We start from the raw sequence: 17,568 nt of genomic DNA, 5'->3' as shown, positions 1-17,568 counted from the left end.
ACAAAGGAATGCAGCACATAAATACAGGATATAAAGATTCATGGACTGAAGACATGATTTATGAAACAAGGGGATACCTGTCCTATTAAGTAAAGCCAAATCCTAACACAGCACCCCTCTATTTATTGTAACACTCATGATGTGCCTCAGAACAGAAATTCACTATGAAATTACAAACAGAATCTCCAGGTAAAGTATCTACCATCCAATATGTGTGGCAGTACAATGTACCATTAAACATTATAATCACATCTGATATACTGACATATCATTTTGTTTCAATTGGCTAAACAAACAACTCTCTGGAATATTCAGTATACCAACTGTGTTAAAATCACTCATGTAAGAAACTACCTACAGCAACTTGGGGTGAATGGTATAATTAACTAAATTGCAAATCCAGTCACAACAAATCTGCTACTAGGATAAACCTTGATCTGAAAATGGAAACATCACGCAGAATAAGCAGCATACAGTAACAGGTTACATTCCAAAAATTCTGGTAGAACAGTTACAGATCAATCCCCCTCTTTTTTCCCTCATTGAAAGGGTAGTGGGCTCTTCTATAATGCAAGTGTTTTCCACACACTTTTAATAACTAAGATACAGTATAGAAACACACTTAAAATTCAGTACCAACAAGTTGAATTTGTCTGATGTGGGGCAAATGACTGTGAAGTGTTGGTAAAAAAGGGGCGTATGTGCCTACAAAGAACAACATCCCAGTGCATGCCAGCAAAATATTGTAAACTGATTTGTACCTTTCATGGGATGAACTCCTCAGCTGGCATTGTGTTGGAGATATTCTGAATGGGGGTGAAAGTTTAAATTTACTGCCACAACAATATTGGTGGTGGTAAAAGTGTAGAGCTCTAACAGGACTTGACTGTATTAAAAAATACATCATCCAATAATTTTCTAGCACAGAGATTTATTGTTAAAATAATAATAAGTAATTCTGATGTGATTATGTGGGAAAAATGTTTCTCTGATCACTGTAAGACTGAGGAGAAAGAGCATGGATATTATTAAACCGGATCTTAGGGAAACAAATTAAGGATATATAAATTAGATTAAATTTACTTACTCATATCTGATGGTAGGGAGAGTTAGTTTGGATTGGATTTGAAGTTTTCTTACCTGTCAGAACTTACTGTGACTGAACTCTGGCAACTTGAACTTGTAGAAGAAAAGCTGCTAGCTAGTGGCACATCAAGGCTCCTAACAGCACACACACACACACATTCTTTATAAGCAGTATAAAATTTTAACACAAATTTATTTTATACAAACACACAAAAGAACTGACAGCTGAAGCTTGCAATATTTATAAACGACCACAGTTAAACTCTTTTGCAATTATCAAGTGCAAGGCACAATTAGCAACCAAGACAAACAATTGGTTGTTTGCCTGCAAACCACAGAAGACAAAATTCACATATCAGCATCTCCAGATAAACCTGTTGAAAAAATAATATTGCCTTCATTCCCAATGGCTTATCTAATGCAGTGGAAGTGTTTCCCAGACTTTTCTGATTTATGAACTGGTAAAAAGTCAGGTACCTTCTCTCATACTGTGTGGTAAAAACAACAGTCTACAAACCTAAATCATTACTAGCAGACTTAACCATTGATATCTAAAATATTAGAATAAATGTCTTAATATTAAAATCAAAGATCTGTCATAATTACCCAGACCATATGTGATTAAAAATTATAAAATCACTGAAAGCAAATGAAATAAATTAAGTTGTTAGAAACTTCCTATCACTACATAATGGAAGAAAGTAATATTACCTAGTGAGCCTCTGTGCAAAGAAGTGTAATAATGTTCAACACAGACTAGTGACTAGAATGAATTGTGGGAGGGAGGGGGGGGGGGGGTTTGCACAGTTGCACACAGTCATAAAATAGAAAACATTTTATGATTCATGTGCTCATCATGCATGACTGCCCATGTTCTCAATGACACTAAATGGGAAAAGTACTGTATTTTTCACATGCAGCTACCATTAGGTAGATTTTATAAGTATGCCTAAAGGAGATAAAAGTGCATAGAAATAATGGCAAAGAAGAAAGTGGTAAAGGATGAAGAAACCGAATAAATAATTTCTTGTTGAATTTCATGGGCCTTTTCCTCTAGTATTGAAATATTCAGTTCCTACCTCAAAGAAAACATTGTGTCTCTATTACATCACTGATTGGTTAATATTGTGAAGGAAAAAAAAACATTGTCTATTCTGAGAATCATATGAAACTCATAAATGAAGAGTTACTCAATGTTAAAGCATGTGACATATACAGTTACTACTGTGTTTTAAAGGGTCACTACAAAGAGGTCTTACAGAAGATTGATCTCTGCAAGTTCTAAGAAATTGTGGCTTATTTGTCCATAAAGTCGAACTTGTGCAAGCATTAAAATTTCAAGGCCACCAAATGCATGATGTATTATTGTGGTCCCAACTTTATGCTGGTGTTTAATTCAGCATTATGATTAAATTGTATTAAACATGTATTCAATAACAAATGAGCAGACTTTCCATACAGTCACGATTATTATACATGAATGCAATGAAAGGACATTTCAATTAAACAATCTGATAACACCAAGAAATGTGAATCTAAATGGTATGCCAAATATTCAGAGGGTTAATGTCATCCTTATTATAATTAATGTAATCATTATAAACACTTTAAAGTTTCCTTTATGTTGCTGAGCCTCTAATACTACATGCATGACTCAATATGGTGTCCTTGCTGTGCTCATATTCATATGGGTGGGTTGTTTATAAACACACATAATTGAAACTAAGGTTCTGAATGCATTAAAACTTGCAGCACATATACTTCAATCTAACACAAATACAATGAACAACACACCAGACTTCTTGCTGACTCTGTATGCTGCCTGTAAAGGAATTTAGAAACTACTGCAACTAGCAGTGGGAATACCCTACTCTACATATCACCTCACCTTGGCCATCATAGGGATAGCTAAAATGGCAACTATTAGCAGATCCCATTGGCTGCATGGAATAATAGATGATGAAATTACATACTTATTGATAACTATAGAGTCTGAAAGTGAATTAGACAATACAGTATGAGTGTGAGTGCAAGTGCAAGTGAAAGTGGTGAAGCAGCACTACAAAATTAATTCAGCACAGGAGGTTACACTAGGCTTTAATACTCAACAGTGAAAGAGTTAAGAAACATACATAACAATAAAATAAACTTTATATTAACATTGCTGTTCTCTAGTATCTACCTGTGACTCTACAGTATCACAACTCACAAGAATGTAATAATCATCACCACTGTGAGAATTTCAATCTCACAAATTTAAGTTCAAACACTCCCATGCCACTCAGTCACTTCTGTATCAGGCAGCGCAATATAAGTGACAAAAGATTAACATGGAACAGCCCTTCTGCATTGTTGCCCTCAGTGGACTAGTGGTTAGTGTGCTCGCCACTGTTGCAGGTTCAAACCCGGCCAAGGTCAATGGATTTTTAAGGGTCATAAAATCTGTAGTTGAACTTCCTTCGAGGGGAAGTAAAGTCAGCAGTCCCATGTTGGAATGTAAAAGAGCCTTACGAGCATTAACAAGAAATTTCGTAAGCAAAGTTTAAAGTTTATCCCGCTACGTGCCATACAGGCACTTGGGGTGAGTGGTGGTATAGCTCCTCTCTTTCTTGACCTTGGCACTAGATGGGGTGAGTGGTCAGCATCACGCCCCGACCGGCTTTACCCCCGGGAAAAGACCCCGGTACCCATTGTGGAGGAAGCTGGGTGGGCCCCAGAGGCTAGAGGAAAAATCCTCTGCCCCCGTCGGGGATCGAACCCCAGTCGTCCAGCCCGTAGCTAGTCACTATACTGACTGAGCTATCCCGGCTCTTTCGTAAGCAAAACTTAGTGGAATTTCCCACCCATGTCTCTCCTTATTCTCTACTAGATGGCTATAGCAGACAAACCAGGATTGAGTACAAAGTAGGTAGAGGCCTTGTGACAGGCTGATCACTTGTCCAAGGAGTCCTACCAAATGCCTGAACATTCAAGAAACCTCCAAAAGGAGGCAGCCAAGACCCACACTAGGTTGTAGAGCCACAGGAAGAAGCCCTTCTGCACTGGGAAGACTCATTATGTGCTTCCATCTGCCTATCTTATGCCAAACTATTCTAACACATCAACATGGCAACAGTAAGTTACATTGGACGTTAAAAGGCATGGGACTAGCACAGATCACATAAACTTATTTCAACAAAATTCAAGTTAGCCTTCTGAAACTTATAGCAGAAATCAAGATGCTCACCTTCCACTTTGACTAGGAATTACTGCCAATGTTGATCCACCAGGCTGATTATTTGTATCAGATGCAACATTTTGTGAGGAACTAGTCTGAAGAAAAACATTTCTATTTCCCACTATCCTTCCAATTTCAGCTGTTTTCTGAGCCAAATGACTACTTATTTGTGTTGCACATTCTAAACCTGAATCATGCACTTCACTCTGCTGCTTTATCATACGATGTTCCCAGTTGCCTGCACTATTCAGGAGACAATCTGAGGTTTGACTTTGAGCTCCATCATGATTGTTGATACTGCATAAACTACACTGGCATTCTCCATTTGCTACACCAAACCATTTTTCACTTCCACCTTTGTCTTGTTCCCCATCCACCTTCACCACAATACAAGGCAAGGTTTTGTTTTGTTCATGTCTCCCACTTGATGTAACAACCATGTCCTTATTTGACCCATTCAACTGGAAGGTAGTTACAGGTACATCGTTAATAAGCCCTACTGTCCTCTTGTAAATCTCACCTCCATTAGGATCATCAGTATTTTCTTCAAACTCTTGCGGTATATCAATATTACAGGATGCAGCATTACTGACATTTGCAGCACCATAACTAAAGTTACCTACATTATGAGACATAAGAACATTTGTCTCTTGGCTATTGTTCTGAAAACTACTAGAAGTTGGACTAAAATTTCTAGTGGTGGTTTCATTACAGAAAACCCTGTCCCTCTTACTTTCACTACAGGACGTAAAATTTGCGAATTCTTTATCTCCATCACTTAAAACTTTGAAAGACCCAACATCAGATGATATTAGATCCTCTTTGTCAACATTATCTGCTTCTATAGTCAAGAAGCAATCCTGAAAAGCCACAATGTTCTCACCACTGTCAACCACAGTCGTATCACAGATATCATCATTACATGTTCTAACTACAGTTATAAAACACCCATCCACATCAAAATCCTGACATGATCCACCTCCTGTGTTTGTGCTAACACTGCTGTAAGACTCAGCAGAACAATTCTGTAATTCATTCACACACCTGCTAGGGTTACTGGACACTGCTGGTCTATCACTCAGAGTACAGCTGCATGGAATAGTTTCAACTTGCCACTGTTGTTGACATTTATGAGCATTATTACAGCAAGTCTGAGCAGTACATGAATTCTCTGTCATTTTTGTTTCACTTGATATCAATGAAGGAGCTGAAGCTGTATCAGGCGATCTGTCTGAAAAACTTCCAGTGTCACTATAACTTACAACAGTGCCCACTCCAGAATCTAAAGGTGACTGAATACTTGAATCTTCTTCAATGTCATTTGACACATCACCAACAGGAGAAACATTTGGGCTGCTAAGCAGTAAAGTGGACAGAGTAGCTGTCGCAACTGACAGAGCTTCACGGGAATCCCCATCAGGAAGTGATCCTCCAGCACCCGGAGATAGGTCTGGCATTCTAGGACTTGTAATTCTTTCCATATGTGCAAGCATTGACTCATGACCCACTTGGTTAGCAAGAAGAAATCCACACACACTAGGTGTGGGAATTTTAATTGTATCTGAATATGGCAAGTGACTGCAGGAATCAGAATATTGGGACTCTACTGTAGTGGCTGTAAGCCTGGCAGATTCATATGTTTTCATCTGGAAGTCAAGGTTGGAAGCACAAGATGAGGAAGATGATGCTGACTGCTGACCTGTACTTAAACGTTCTCCAAGTACCAAGTTTTCTCCCAACTCAGGATTACTACATTCTGTTGGGAAATCTTCTGGTAATGATGTCAAAGTATTACCGTCATTCTCAACAGAACTCGTAATCTCTTCCGACTCATATGCACCTGTAACAACAGTTTCACATTCTGAAGTTTCACCCACATACTCAGTTTCATCTTCACTTTCTTCAGTGCTCTCCCATGATGGAACAACTTCACTGTCACATACTTTTGCTTCTTCCTCAGTCCTGAATATGTTTGTAACACTGGCACACAACTCAATTCTGGAAATATTTTCATTCACTCCATTGTTAAGGGGATCTTGAATTTCTCCAACATTTCTTGAAGATGTACTGGCATAAAAGTCTGTAACAAACTGCTTACAGCTTGGGTAGTCAATGTAAAAGCGAGTGACGAAATCATCAAGATCAGGCACTGTGGGATACGATGGGGCTGCGTTGGCTGTTCCGACTGATTCAGCAGCTTCGTCAATTTCAACTGAATGGCCCGAAGAACGAAAGTCAATAGGTTCTTCTGATGAACACAAAAATTTTTCAAGAGTAAACAGTTCCTTGCTATTCAATGTCCACAATAACTCACGTATCTTATGTAGCAAAGTCTGTAAATAAAGTAAGCATGTCAGAAATCAGAACAATTATATGCAACAAGTTTTAAAGATTAATGCATTTAAGTGCTAAATTATTATGAAGTTCCAAAACAAATTCTTCAAACAAAGTTCATAAAATGAACACATAATGTGGAAGTCACATTTGTTTCCAAATCTATTCAACAGAAGATGATGGTACCGAGTGCTTACACTATAAGTTGTAAAATAAATTTAATTTTGGTTCAAATAAGGCTAAAGTAAATCCCAGTTTAAAAGACAAACTTTATCAGCTTCCTTAATAATGGCTGAGATAAAAAAAATTATTTTAAACATTTTATGATATAATTCACCTCTAACAAAACACAAAGTAATATAATTTCCAATTTTATGCAGTGTGATACTGTTCATGTTCTTAGTTATGCAATAACAGATCTCTAATCGAAATAAACAAAATCTGAAGGTCAATAAGATAAACTAAATTGCAAAGATAACATTTGAAGAACACGTGTACACCAATAATAGGGTACATATATCCATTCCTGCAACATCCTTCCTTAAGGAGATCTGATCAGGTGCAATGCAACTTAAGTACTCAAGAGGCAGCCAGTTCAGTTCAGTTCAGTTCTAATACCAGATACTGATGAAATTCATCATTTTCAAACAGTCTATTCAGGACAATGCTGAAGTAGCACCTGAACTACCACTATCACAAACTTCAGTTCAATAGATAATCAACTCATGTAATGTTAAACAACCTCGTAGTTGATATAACCCAATAAAATAACCAACAAATAAACATAAAAAATACTTAAAACTTTATATCTATTACTGAGTTTCATTTAATATTTTTTAATAACATTGGGTATATAGTAGCTGTACTGAAACCTATGCCATGTACATTTCTGTTTATGCTTTGTACTTTGCATGATGGTATCTAAAATTACCAATTACTTTGACATGTGAATGAGTAACACAGCAAATAAACAGCATTCACATCTCACATTTGACAAAATACCCCAAATGGCAGTTAAAGTTAACTCATTAACTTATATTTGTAACCCGTATCTGAAAGATTTATAGTAGTTACAGAAGCTCACAGAGAAGCAAATTTGATTTGTAATACATGCATTATGCTCAAGATAACACAAAATGCATCAGTGATGCAAATAAATTTCCTATTTACTAGTGAACATAAATCACTAAACACTAAGAAAGTCATTACCAAACTCCATTATATTAAAAAAAAAAGTCAGAATAAACAGTTTCCAGCATGTTTTCAATATAATTTGGTCCTGATGTTCATTTACTATGGAGATAAGCATACTGATAACAAAGTAAACCAATAATAAAGACAATCAAGGTATAACACTGCATAATTATGTAAATAAAATACAATAACAAAAAATGGTTCAAATCAATGTTTAAATGTCATATATACTTCATGAAGCAAACATCTTTTAGTGTGATGAGCCATTTCACAGGCTTCTTGATTTAAGGTTATCACACATTTTGTGTTAATTTTTGTGATCCTAGTCACAGCTCCATATAATAAACTGTTTACATGGATTAGTGTTTCTTAATCTAAGCTTATTCCCCCATTTAAAGAATGGAGTTTAGGTCCAGACATGGAATCTGGACCCTAATTAAGTGTTCACATGAACACAATTCAACATTAACACCAATGAGTAGCTGCAAGAAATATGTGAAGTCCTTTCCTCTCTTGCTGATCATTAAGTCACTTCCTCCCCTGCCACTACTGATTGGTTAAGCCACATGGCCTGATGAGGCATTGTGAGGTGACTGGAGTTGCAAGGTTGTGCATGTGGGCCCATAGTAAACATCCACACGCGAATGTTAGTCACATGCAAGTTCTACACTTTACAAGCATTGTTACAACCAAAAGGGTTGCTTTCTGTTTCATTTTTATATGACCCCCATTTAAGGTTTTTCTTAATTTAAGGTACAAAATGTTTGTTCCCCAGGAAAACCTTAAATGGGAGATTCACTTAAGTTTGCTTTAACCTTCACAAGAATTAGAAGGCCTAGAGTTCCAGCAACAAAACAAAATTAAACCTCAAAACTTTTTCAGTGCTTACTAACATGCCACAATTAATCAAAACTTGTAAAAAGTTATGCAGTCTGGAAAATGAAATATTCATGTGGACGATAGAAGCGGGAAAATGTAACATTATTTTATATGGGATGTATTCGGGACCGAACAAAACGGACGATGCATCCGGGAAAACGATAGTTCCGGGAACGATGGATAGAGGTTTCACTGTATATGATCTGATGGAATTATGGATGGAACAAGACTGGAAATATGTACTCTGTACCAGAATATACAGTTTCCACATGTATTCCTTTTACCTTTGAATTCTGAATGCTGCTAAGACGCAAAGAAATATGCCATATCATATATACAGTACAGTAACATTAGCCTAAGTATTGCCCACAAACATGTGGCAACAGATTGCAGACAATGTAAGAACATATGATGTGAAGCTTTCATGATGGCTTTCATTAACAAGTCTTCTCGGGCTATCAGCCATGTTAGTAAACAGCCTTGAAAATGAGGATAGAGATGGTCCTCAAAATGTCTGCAATTAATGACCATCTAACACGGCTGATAGCCCGAGAAGACATTATTAATGTAAGAACACATTCATACCATTTCAACATATGATTTATTCATTAACTCTTACCTACTATCTTATTATTCACAAAAAAATCTGCCATGAATTATAATCCAATTTATAAAAATTCCATCATTACCATCATTATCATAACTAAAACACATGAACATTCATTTTACAGACAGTTTTCCTTTTTCTGTACTGTTTCCTCTGTTTACTGAAAACTGACTATTGAGTGAAAAGTTTCAAAAGATGGCCTTAACTCTGTTTCAGTATACAATACAAACTATCAACAAATAAAATGTACAACCTGTGATAAACACTGAAATGACTTTTAACCCGCTAATTTTAATAAAAACGTATTTGCAAAAGAAAATGACTGTATCTCACTCAAACAAATTTAATTTCTAAATTTATAAAACATGTGTTTTAATAACTTTAAGTAACACAATCCATAATAATACAATGCAACATGAGTAAGCTCTGTGGTAGTTTACTAGACTCATTCAATTCATAGGTCATGGAATAGAAACCTGTACAAGTGAAATTTGTTTCATCCAGTAACCATATAACTGTTTTACACTGCACAAATAATTACTGTATCAAAGTTGTGTAGTTTTCATCATATGACTGTATATTAACCCTTCAGTGTGGAGTGCCGAACATCGCTCGTCATGACGTAGTCATCCCATGGCGTGGAGTGCCGAGCACTGCTCGCAGAATGCGTGCTAAGACTTCTCCTTCTTCGTAGCGACTGACCTTGTATTTTATGTATTCTGGATCCAGTAGCCATGTAGAGAAAAATGCTGGCTATCGATTGATATATAACATGACTCTGACAGATCGATTTTACCAGTGTTTTTCGACTTTGAAATATAGATAAATTTTTGAACTCAACTGCATTCAGCCTCTGCTTTGTGGCCCTCTCTAGGGAAGACAAATAGGGTAATAAATTTAAGGTTTTGACCACTGTGTAGGACACATTCCAACCTTTCTAACGGTATATGATGTCAACGACCTTGGTCAATGCATTCTCTGTTTTCCCCTTGGTAAGTACAGAATTCTATAGTACATATCTGCCGCCAGTCAGCCGTGAATATGGCTTCGAGTAGCAGGCGTTTTTTGTCTCCTCAAGACATTGCTAGAAGTGTAGACGAACCTCTAACTGATTCCGAAAGTAGCGTGTTCGATTCAGATGATGAATCAAGTGTAATCGATGATTTACCTGTTCGTGAATTTCTTACATGTGACGAATCTGAAAATGAATACAATGGCGGTGAACAAAGTGGGAGCAGTTTACCGAGTGTGGCACGTCCTACTGCTTTTACATGGGAGAACATGGACAACTATGTAGGGCAAAGAGAACAATTTGTCGGCAATTGTGGGCCTCAAAATGAAGTGAAAAGTGTGACTGAATCTGTGAATGTGTTCAAACTCTTTTTCACTCACGAGCTGATATCTCTAATCGTGCGTGAAACAAATCGCTATGCAGAGAGATATTCCACACAAAACTCAACTTTTAAGGTAAATTTTTTACCTTTCTATAAAGCATAGAGTGTTGTGAACATTTTGTTCAAAGTTTCACTAAAATTCATCAATTATTAGGGAAGTTGTGCCCATATAAGTAAAATGATGCACTTTCGGCTCAAATTTAAATCCCCAAGCAGAAACTCCTCCCACAGCACGGTATAGACTTGGGATTTAAATGCTCCCACGCTGAAGGGTTAAGTGGCACTAGAGTTAAGTTGAATCATGTGGACAGACATGATCAGCCCTAATATGAGTATAATTAATGCACATCATGCAAACAACACATGGTAAGAAGATATCCGTCTTCTGGGTTATTGCGCTGTGTAGTCTGGTCGATGTTAACCAACGTTTCAGAGGTCATACTGCCTCCGTCATCAGGGCGATGACCTCTGAAACGTTGGTTAACATCGACCAGACTACACAGCGCAATAACCCAGAAGACGGATATCTTCATACTCACCGCTGTGAGAACCTCAAGTCTTACATAACACATGGTAATGTATAGTCATCTTGATTATGCATTCACTTTATGCACATGATGCATATAAATTGTCTTTAATAAATAATACTAACCCTGAAAGGACGGAACATTTCAGACATATCAGCAGGTGTTCTGTCGAGGCACAGTGGACCTTCAGGGAAAATAAGCAGACCACTAACAATGGCAAGACGTGGGATTGTAAACATAAGCGCTGGATCATAGTCATCTACCATCTCCTCTGTTAGAAGATTCATTTTTAATGCTCTGTAAACAAATAATGTGAAAATTAGATGAGAAAACAAATGTTAATAATCCCTACAAACATAGCAATTTATAAGTTATATGAATGAAGTCACAAAATAATCCATACTGCAAATGTATATACGCTTATAACAGGGGTCGTCAACCTGGTCCCTACCGCCCACTAGTGGGTGATTCAAGCTTTCATGGTGGGCGGTGGGGTTTTTTGTCCGTTGTTACAAATTTTGTTCTTCCTCCATGTATTGAATACATTGCTAACAACTTCACAAGTTTGACTTTTTAAAATATGGTTTTGCAATTTACTTTTGAATTCCACCTCTAAACTTTGAATATAGATAATAATTCACCAGACACTTCTCGAAGTTTACTCGTGGACGAGGGAGCAACAAATGAACTCCGTAACCAAAGGCACGAGTTTAGTGCGCATGACGAGGGTGGGACTTACCACCGGCTATCACTCAGTCTTCGAGCTGTATCTCTTTCATGGTGGTGGGCAGTACGTGCAGCACCAGTGGGCAGTAAGGAAATTTTACCATCAACAAAGATACAAAAGTGGGTGGTAGGTATAAAAAGGTTGACGACCCCTGGCTTATAACAATTAGCCTTTTTACTTGTCCAAAATTATCACTGTTATTGGTGTATGTATATATATTTATTGCAACAGTTCAGACTAAAGCAATTTGTGTGAAAAAGTCACATTTTACCTTCCTAATATTTCATCCTTGGTCACCTTATGAACTATAGCAATTTAGTGCAAAAAAGGGATACCATTCTTTGATGGCAGGAGGCAGAAAAGAGAAACATAATGCAATTCGGTATTGAAAATGGGGTTCTACCTGTGGAAGGTTGCATGTTTCATACCTAGGTAAATATAAAATATAGAGACCCACTGGAAATGATAAATATCAATTGCTATACCTCTGCAATGTCTCAGAGAACAAAACAACAACTAACTGCTGCAGTTCATATTCCTTGGTTGACTTCACAGGCACCATCGCACTCACATAACACAGTTCAAATTCTGCAAAGAGGCGATCAAAAATCTTGAGTGCCTCCTGCAGTCTTTCTCCAATCACTTCATTAATCCCACTGGCTAAATTTGGCTTCAAAGCAAGGTTGCTAGTGTTTCCACGGAGACACTGTTCTCGAAGGAGGTTGCGAACATTCTCCAGCGCCTTTGTTAATGCTTTTGCTAATGGCCGCATTGCCGAACTTTCACCCTCGCGATTCATGATGCTAGAACCAGCAGCCAAACACTAGAAATAAAAGCACGTCATTAAAAAGAGTATTCTGAGAAGTATATTTTAATTTGGCCTGAAAGCATCACGTTAATGTTTATAATTTAATACCGTCAATACCTTATACAATGAATGCTTCTGTAGAAAATATAGTGTCCAATCATGCAAATGCCAGACTTTGGGAGCATATTCTACAGGCTATTTCGAGCAAAAGAGTCCTATAAACAATAGTTCAATTCATAACAGTACTGAAAGAACAGTCAGTGTAGTGCAGCAAACTACAGTCATCGTAACAAACACATTTGTTCTCAGTCTGATTGTTGTAGACGCTGATGCAGTTGTTCTCAGTAGTGCAAAATTATTAATCAAATACCCTCCAGCCTTTCACATTTACAAAAGGAATATGCTAAAATGAATTTCATATATGGATTCTTTAATGGAAAGTGTAGGGCTGGTGTGGAGATCTACAATTTGAGAGGTGCTACACCAAAAAAACACACACAGTAATAAATAATCATATTACATAACATGTGGCATACATTAAATATTTAGGGTATGATATTAGCTGTGAACACAACAATAACATACTAGGAAACTATTAACTTCCAATCCACATATGAAATAAAATAAATAAATAAGCAACCTACTTATAAGAACAATGCAGCATTAGGTACATAAATTTCTGGGGCACATAGTCAATGAATGATGAAAGGATACCTGAAATTTCATTAAAACACACATACCCAGGGGACATAGAAATCTGAAACAACCAAAGAAAATATGGACTGATCAGTGAATCTAGAACAGGCAATACTGTCTACTCCATGAACTTCAGAAGAATTTTAGGTACTACCCCCACTCAGGGTTCAGCCCTGAGTCAATTACTTACATATTAAAATCCCCCACACAGCGTTTTATTCTGTTCTCAAATCCAATGTCCATCAGAGAAACCTTAAATGGAAGCTTTGTTGAAATCACTAAGCTATACATATCTAATGTAATGATGAGACACTCACTTCAGCACCAAACCATAGTTGACCAGCCAAGTTTTCCTGCATTACATCATCTGGAAATTTGACACGGAAGTCCCTGTTTGCTCTCTCAGTAGGAATAACATCATCCATAATGTGATTGCAGATAGTTAACACCTAAAAATCAATGTAAGAAATGTAGGATTTGAGGTTCACACATCATTGAGTCTGACTGAAGATGGCAGTCTTCTGGGTTGTTGTACCATGTAGTCTGGTAGAAGTTTACTGATGTTTCACAGGTCCTTGCTGCTGCCATCATCAAGGCAATGACGGAGGCAGCAAGGACCTGTAAAACGTCAGTAAACTTCTACCAGATGACACAGAGCAACAACCCAGAAAACAGCCATCTACAAAGTAAAAAACATTGTTTCCCAAAGCTATTATAATTTCCAGTCTATGATGTGAAGGTGGTGAAATGATATATAAATGTATTTGGAATAACTGGTAACATATATAGTGTCAGCAAATTGCATAATAACAATGGGGGAGCGTAGGAAACCTTGATACAAAACAAAAATGTAAAAAGAATAATTCATTGGAAGGAATTTTTACAAAACTATCAAATGTAGCAAATACATTAATCACAATGTGAGAGGATCAAGGATCACAGGACATGAAATATGAAGATAGTTCCCTGCAATACCATAGTCAACAGTGATCAACACTAAGCACACAGTAGTACTTACAGTTGTATTGTGCGGTCATCCCATGGTAGTAACACATCAGCAAGGGTAAGCAAAATGAACTTTATGTTGCACGAATATTGTGCTATGTATTTGATCCTTGGTGCTTGTGGTAAAGGGGCCTATGCTGCAGCCAGAGCTTATGTGGAATGGTATGCAGCATGCCACCATTTAGGCAGTAATGTGCTTTACTGGCAAGAGTATGAGGGAGACTGGCAATGCCCTACCATCACTGGATAGGAGTTAACCATGCATTTGCCAGATACCAGCACTTGAAGACATGATTATGAATATGGAGGCACAGACTCCATGTCACAATGCATGAGGAATTGAGGTGGGTGAAAACACCACACTGTCTATTTAATCCTCAAGGATCAAAACCTGTACCCATATCATTATCCACAGGTCCACTCATCTTGTGTCTCAAGATTATCATCATCTCCAATACTGCAAGTGGCTTTGGCAGAACATGAATGTGATCCAGGCTTTTTGAGGCACATTTTATGATCAGACAAAGCAGCATTCACACATGAAGATGTCTTCAACAGTCACAACATCCACTTGTGGGCACAGCATAATCTCCATTTAACACACTACTGGAGCATTAATGTGTGGGTCGGTATCATAGGCAACTGTGTGGCTAGGACATACCTACCACCCAATTGCCTCAATGCCCCTGTTTATTGAGTGTTTCTGCAGGAAATGCTACCAGTACTGCATGAAGATTTATCAATGGCAGTTTGCTGTAATATTTGGCTTCAATAGAATGGGGAAATGGTGCATTTTTGTGCAGACCCAACAGCACCTCAACACACAGCTTCCTAACAGGTGGCTAGGACATGGCAGCCCTGTATCACAGCCTGTAAGATCAATGGACCTAAACCATCTAGTCTTCCTTTAAGGACACCTGAAAGAAATTGTTTACAAGAATCCACGGATTGATACTGAAGATCTGACAGCAACGTTTCATGCTGCTGTGGCAACCAGTGATGCAGACAGGTTACGACGTGTGCAAGCAAGTATTCCATGATGTGTTGTTGCATGTCGATAAATACACGGCATACACTGTAATTACTGCCCTCTCAGTTATGTATATGCTGTGTTCTATGTTGGCAAGCACTGTATAATTCTCAAATGATGTTTATCCTGATATGTAAACTGTGCATTCTTCTTATGTACACTATTCTTTGTATTAACACACTTTTTCATGAGTGTCACCTGCAGTTTTTTGTAGTTATTCAACCCTGTGTGTCTGCCTCTAACTTCCAGCATTACCACTAATTTCTTTGCTACTTATGATCAGTGTGACTTGCCCCATTTAGTAATCCTTATCGTTTTTAGTATGATATCTTGAGAACAATTCCTTCTAGATAATTCTTCTTTTATATTTCTGTTCTGTTTTGTGGTTTTCTACCCATTCCCACTGTTGTTATGCACCATTTTTCCCATGCCGCATATTTCCATGCTGGATTGATCTTCTTTTGATTAATATTATAAGGTTTAGGATGTGCAACAATAAAATCTTTCCCACCTTGACGTCAGTCTCACCTTTGCTTGGTCCTCCCATTATAACCAAACTAAGCTCTGGTGAGTAAGTCCAGGCCATACAACCCTAACATCCAGGATGAAGGAAGTGTCATTATATATTTCAAGAAACCCGACTCATGTAAAAGACCATAAAGTCTGTTGTGGAGAAAATATAAGATATATTTTGAGAAACCAAGTCATGACAGTATAACCATTACATTGCATGTGGAGGAAATGCCAGTTAAAAATGAAGGTAGTAAATATGTAGGTTTAGTAGTTATACAGTATATTGTATTTATGTTGTTTAATTACTTTAACCATAAATCTATAATGTGTCACACTAGTGAAGCATGACAAACCATCATTAACACCACTCTGATTTTGTTTTACATATGAGGCCTTGTCAAGGTTAAACAACTATCTCACATAAAGATAGTTGCATCAGTCTGGCTTTGGTAAACATGGTGACCTCTACAAGGTAGACATCATGTTTATATCAACAAGCTTTTATCAATGTGCTAATGCACAACTGTACACCATAAATCTAAATGCTTTATACATACAGAGGTTCCCAAACTGTGAGAATGCACAATACATCATTATACCTTAAAACTGTTGTAGTTATTTTCGACAGTTACTACAAAAAACAAGGAAAGATTAAAAATTTTGTAAGGATGTGTAGCTGTTAAAGTTAAACCAACTATTTACTGTATGTATAGAAATTTTATGTTTTCAATATTAATCAATTGCACTGTATTAAAACGTCACAAGTATGAACAATGTAAAAGAATTATAACTTCTCTGTTCCCTCTCCAACTTAAAAAAGTAAACCTAAATAAACATGATTTTCAAGGTACAAAACATAAAAAATTCAGAATGCATAGAATAGATGGCAGTTTATGAACATTATAAAGCTGCCGAGTTCCTATTTTTGATGAAAGTATATTAAGAGATTCCCAGCAATTATACAATGTGATCACTCCCTTGTATTACAAACTCATTTTAAGTCAGGACAGTAATCTTCAAAGCATATCAGCTAGTGTAACAAAGGTCTTACATTCAGATAACCCTCTGAGATGTCAGACATATTTAATAGTATAAGAATGATTTATTTTCACATTTCTAACCAAAACATATAAGCATAATCTTAAATCAAATAGAATAGTTCTGAATGAATTCTTCAGCATAAAACATGTGTTGTTTGAATGTGAAGAACAGTTTGCTTTCATATTATTCAGCTTAAAGTAATTCGCAAAACATGTACAATATCAAATTATAATGCAGCAGAGTCCTGATTATTCAATCTTTGGTTATACAACTTTCTGTTTTATCTGACATATCATGAGTTACGGTCAGGGAATAAATTCCAACAAGACTGCACTTGCTTACATTGAATAACAAACGAAGGCAACTGCTACAGATGAAATATTGTCAAGGCATTGTCTTGACCCTTCCACAAAGAAAGGGAAGGCGGCTCAGAAGCAAATACCCAATAATATTTTTTTTTAAAAAAACTCTCTATCTCTCTTTGAAATACAAATTTACATTTTGTTAAAT

The 17,568-nt window shown here is 36.9% G+C and overlaps 1 protein-coding gene across 7 annotated transcripts in view; it reads right to left on the bottom strand.

Annotated features, from left to right (window-relative positions):
• Positions 1-17,568, bottom strand: part of LOC110828334 (lateral signaling target protein 2 homolog) — a 54,391-nt gene that overhangs the window by 24,426 nt on the left and 12,397 nt on the right. For 6 of the 7 annotated variants that reach the window (XR_015534944.1, XR_015534945.1, XR_015534946.1 and 3 more), the window contains exons 3-7: positions 13,787-13,918; positions 12,451-12,788; positions 11,364-11,535; positions 4,313-6,636; positions 1,141-1,221 (exon numbers count right to left, since the gene is read on the bottom strand). Coding sequence is in view for 3 of the 7 variants with exons in the window: in XM_087347896.1 (XP_087204022.1) it covers positions 1,141-1,221; positions 4,313-6,636; positions 11,364-11,535; positions 12,451-12,788; positions 13,787-13,918 (3,047 nt within the window). In the remaining 4 variants the exon portion in view is untranslated. The remainder of the gene's footprint in view (positions 1-1,140; positions 1,222-4,312; positions 6,637-11,363; positions 11,536-12,450; positions 12,789-13,786; positions 13,919-17,568) is intronic. The other variant, XM_087347897.1, reaches the window with a different exon arrangement.

The sequence above is a fragment of the Zootermopsis nevadensis genome, unplaced genomic scaffold, assembly GCF_977971745.1.
Source record: "Zootermopsis nevadensis isolate Lab colony 2312 unplaced genomic scaffold, Znev_1.0 Znev_ptg000012l, whole genome shotgun sequence".
Taxonomy (NCBI): domain Eukaryota; kingdom Metazoa; phylum Arthropoda; class Insecta; order Blattodea; family Termopsidae; genus Zootermopsis; species Zootermopsis nevadensis.
The sequence above is the reverse complement of the archived record's forward strand: the minus strand, read 5'-3'. Positions and strand labels throughout refer to the sequence as shown.